A 4572-nucleotide genomic window follows, 5' to 3' on the forward strand; every position below is an offset into this window, starting at 1 on the left:
TAACCATCCAGCCTGTACATCAATTTCTCTTGTGTGAGCCGGGGTCCCTCCAGGTCACTATGGCATTAACCTTTAGAACCAGGGTGCCTCCCTCAAACCAAGAAGCCCTGGGGAAAAGGGAAAGAAAACCAGTACTATGTTCCTTCCCCAAAGCTGCTGGAGCCAAGAGTCTCCAGCAGCAGCTGGCACACTGGGGCCTGGAAGCCACTGCTGACCACCAGACCTGAGTTTGCTCCATCTCTGCCTCCTTGGCCTGAAGTATGTGGCTGAAGTGGGAGGCTACCTGCTCCCCCATTATTGAAGGCCTGGAACCTCAGGATAGGGGCCTTTTAGACTTCCAAGTGTCTCTAGACAAAGCCAGCACAGTAGGAAAAAGATGGCGTCTCCCTCACCAGCAATCCCCTCTCTTAAGCTTGACTGGGTATCTAGTATGGCCTCCTCCTGACTTCCTTCAGCCAAAGGCCTCCCTCCTCTCTCCAGATACAAGCCCCTCCCAGGGCTGGTCAATGACCCTTTACCACCCCGGGGCTCTGCGGAGAGGAAGTGAACCCCCCATAGGGGGCTCTGCACCTTGGGACCCTGGGTGGCTCCTCTAGTCCTTGACATGGCCCACCCCTGGCTGGAAACCTGCCCTAAGTGGTCCTGAGATAGTTGTAGGTATGGGTTCCCGACTAGCTGGGGAAGCATGGGCTATGGGGGTCAGGGGTCCACTGCTAAGGGCGGACCCATGGGCTATGGGGGTCAGGGGTCCACTGCTAAGGGCGGACCCATGGGCTATGGGGGTCAGGGGTCCACTGCTAAGGGCGGACCCATGGGCTATAGGGGTCAGGGGTCCACTGCTAAGGGTGGACCCATGGGCTATGGGGGTCAGGGGTCCACTGCTAAGGGTGGACCCATGGGCTATGGGGGTCAGGGTCCACTGCTAAGGGTGGACCCATGGGCTATGGGGGTCAGGGGTCCACTGCTAAGGGTGGACCCATGTGGAGCCACGAGTCTCTAAAGGGATCACAACTCTGAACTCAGGAGATGATATCGCTCTTCCTATATGTAACTCCCCTGGAAACCCCAGGACTGGCACAGGACTCCCCCGAGTGACACATAGCCATGACTGTAATGTGTGTGCACACACACGTCTCTGAGTGACACGCAGCCATCACTGTAACGTGTGTGTGTCTTTCTCTATGATGCTCTTTCTTGGCTTCATTACGATCAATTACACAAAGTCTTTATATAGTTTTGAGCAGAAGGTAACACAAGGCAGAGACCCACAAGAGGCCTAGGAGGAGCCTGCAGAAGGCCACGTGGAGGAGGGAGACCTGACTGCCACCCATACGGCCCATGCCTGTGAGAGCTAGGAGAGCAGATCACCACTATGTCCTCTGTGCACAAAGAGATGCTGAAAAAAGTATCTACTACATAATCCTCTGTGGAGAGTGAAGAATAATGTCTACCGCGTCCTCCTCCCTGCAGGACACAGAACAGGGTCTACCACGTCCTCCTCCCTGCAGGACACAGAACAGGGTCTACCGCGTCCTCCTCCCTGCAGGACACAGAACAGGGTCTACCACTTCCTCCTCTGTGCAGGACACAGATGCCCCCAAGGGTGTTGCTGTCTCCAGACATTACCATCGTCTCACATGACCAACCTGTAGGTAAGGCTCAGTCTGAGGATCCTTTCCTTGTGCTCATCACAGGTCCTTTCTTTATTCTAAGCAGGTTTTCGCACGTGGGTCTCTAAATAACCTCCTGTGACACCACCTCCACAAGTGAGCCAGAAAGCAGACCAGAACTCTCAGCCGCCTCCTGCTCCACCGTCTGATGAGACTTCTCACTGCTAGGACACCAACCCAGACAGGGACAGAAAAACACCACACCGACCTACGCCAGCGTCAACAACTTTATTCCACCAAAACCAACATGCGAACGAGCAGGAATCGAACATGCAAGTGGCACAAATGGCCAACCTGGAACCAGATCTCCTCCCACTGCAGCCAGAGACCCCGGAGTGGACAGGGTCTCCTGGCCTCTCACCTGCTCCAGCAAGTGAAGGGCAGAACCCCTGCTGAATCACCCATGCGCTCCTGTGTCACAACAGCGCCCCCTGCCCCCACCTGCCCAGGGAAGAGCTAGTTTTGTACCTGCGGTGACCTGTGTCCTGCCTCAGGGGCAGCAGGAACATCCACCTCAACGTAGTCAGGCCAGCACCACGCCCAACAACTTGAAAAGCAACTGTAACTCTAATGTAACTCTAGCCTCCTGAGCACTCACCATGCTTCCCAGGGCCCCCACAGCTCCCTTCCTCGGCCCTAAAGCTGCTCCACACTCTGCCACCACTTGTCAAGGTCATCATCCTCTGCAAATTCCTCCACTGCTAATAAGGAAGGGCTGCTGGTCCTTGGTGGCTCCTGGTGTCTAAGGACAGCCATGTCAAGGGTGGCTGCCTGGACCTCAGGCTCACTGTGCTGGGGCCAAAGGAGCAGGGGCTGGAAGAAGGGTAGCTCCTCAATGCTCATGGACCCCACGCCACCCAGCGCTGACTCAGGCCACGAAGGCCACAAAGGCCACTCAGGCCACGAAGGTAACCCAGACCCCCAGCTCCAGCTGTCTGGCTCGCCAAGCCCCTCCCCTAACTCAGGGGCTGAGTCCCCACACTCTGCCTCACCTTTGCTGCGGGGAGAACAGGAGATGATGCGGAACCCCTTCTTCAACAGCGTAGTGTCTGCGGGCACCAACTGTGTGTCCAGCACCGTGCTGTCCAGAATGCTCAGCTTCCACCGCGGCAGGTCCAGATACTGCGGCAGGTCCTGGAGCCTCAGCCTGCAGGCCTCGTCGGGGTTCAACAGCAGCTTCCAGCGATAGCTCACAGGCTGCAGGACACAGTCTGGAACCATCTTCCTGAGGTAGAAGGCATTGCCGCAGCTCTCCATGGACACAAACTGCAGGCCCAGCAGCCAGGCCTCAGCCTCCATGGGCTCCACGGGCCAGATGGTGCCCAGCTCCAACACCATGGGCTCCCTGGGCGGCTGGTCCACCCCGAGGGACCACTGCCACGAGGGCGGCGGCTGGGGCCAGTGGGAGCAGGAAGGCAATTCCAGGGTTCTCCAGGGAAGGCCCTGGATCCAGTCAGCGTCCTTGGGGTCCACGTCCAGGGGCACCACGTCCTCGGGCCTCAGCTCCGTGGGGACGTAGGGGTAGCCTAGGCCCACCTCCTGAAAACCCACGGGGGCCGGTGCCACAGCCCCGGGGTGCACTTGCTCAAACTCTTCCTCCTCCTCGGGGGAGTCCAAGGGATCCAGGTCCCAGTCGTCGTCTTCCCAGTCGTCGTTCTCCAGCAGGTCCTTCAAGTCCAGGAAGGCAATCTTGAAGCAGGCGAAGCACACGCGGAGTGGCTCTCCATGCAGCAGCCGGAAGGCCCAGAGCGCGTAGAGGTGCCAGATGCCCTCTCTGCCATGCCGCACAATCACGGGGGGACACATGGCCACACCGCTGGCCCGCTGTGGGGGGATGGCAAGGAAAGAAAGACCCACTGAGGACCAGGGAGATGCTAGGGTGGAGAGCAAGAGCAAGGAGGGAGGCAGAGCAGGAGGGAGGGGAAGGCAGGGGGAAGGAGGAGGGGCTCCTGTTTGGGGGCCTGGGTGGGGTGAAGGACCTGGCTCTGGCTCTGGCTCGGATCTGCAGGTGCTGGACCCTCCAGGAACGTCTTCGGCCCTGGCCCTCTGCGGTCTCTGCGGGGCTGGGAAGGCAGTGGAAGGAAGGTTTGGCCGCCCTGGGTGTGCAGGGCCCTGGGCAGGTGAGGAGAGTGAGGCTCAGGCCTCCAGCTCCTCCATGACCCGCAGTGGACGAGGGGGGGGCGACCTCCGTGCTCCTCCACCACCGCCCGCCAGGCCCCCCTCAGCCCCCTCCCCAGCCAGGACCCCACCTGCTCCCCCTCCTCCTCCCCAGCCAGGCCCCCACCTCCTGCTCCACCACCGCCCCCCCAGGTCCCCCTCGGCCCCCTCCCCAGCCAGGACCCCACCTGCTCCCCCTCCTCCTCCTCCCCAGCCCAGCCCCCACCTCCTCCTCCACCACGGCCCACCAGGCCCCCCTCGGCCCCCTCCCCAGCCAGGACCCCAGCTGCTCCCCCTCCTCCTCCTCCCCAGCCCAGTCCCCACCTCCTGCTCCACCACGGCCCACCAGGCCCCCTCGGCCCCCTCCCCAGCCAGGACCCCACCTGCTCCCCCTCCTCCTCCTCCCCAGCCCAGTCCCCACCTCCTGCTCCACCACGGCCCACCAGGCCCCCCTCGGCCCCCTCCCCAGCCAGGCCCTCACCTCCTGCTCACCACGGCCCACCAGGCCCCCCTCGGCCCCCTCCCCAGCCAGGCCCTCACCTCCTGCTCCACCACGGCCCACCAGGCCCCCCTCGGCCCCCTCCCCAGCCAGGCCCTCACCTCCTGCTCCACCACGGCCCACCAGGCCCCCCTCGGCCCCCTCCCCAGCCAGGCCCTCACCTCCTGCTCCACCACGGCCCACCAGGCCCCCCTCGGCCCCCTCCCCAGCCAGGACCCCAGCTGCTCCCCCTCCTCCTCCTCCCCA

The 4572-nt window shown here is 62.0% G+C and overlaps 1 protein-coding gene across 1 annotated transcript; it reads right to left on the bottom strand.

The window, feature by feature from the left end:
• Nucleotides 1-1828: 1828 nt before the first annotated feature.
• On the bottom strand, nt 1829-3491 carry LOC150052141 (testis-expressed protein 19.2-like). Its single transcript, XM_090351781.1, has one exon. It carries the CDS (start codon nt 3474-3476, stop codon nt 2307-2309), a length of 1170 nt encoding a protein of 389 aa, XP_090207907.1. The 5' UTR covers nt 3477-3491; the 3' UTR covers nt 1829-2306.
• Nucleotides 3492-4572: the final 1081 nt, after the last annotated feature.

This window comes from Megascapheus bottae, chromosome 17 (assembly GCF_031878675.1).
Source record: "Megascapheus bottae isolate mThoBot1 chromosome 17, mThoBot2.hap1, whole genome shotgun sequence".
NCBI lineage: Eukaryota > Metazoa > Chordata > Mammalia > Rodentia > Geomyidae > Megascapheus > Megascapheus bottae.

What these genes read in the sequence shown, in the direction of transcription:
- LOC150052141 (XM_090351781.1), bottom strand. Translation starts at nt 3,476, where the DNA reads ATGTGTCCCCCCGTGATTGTGCGGCATGGCAGAGAGGGCATCTGGCAC.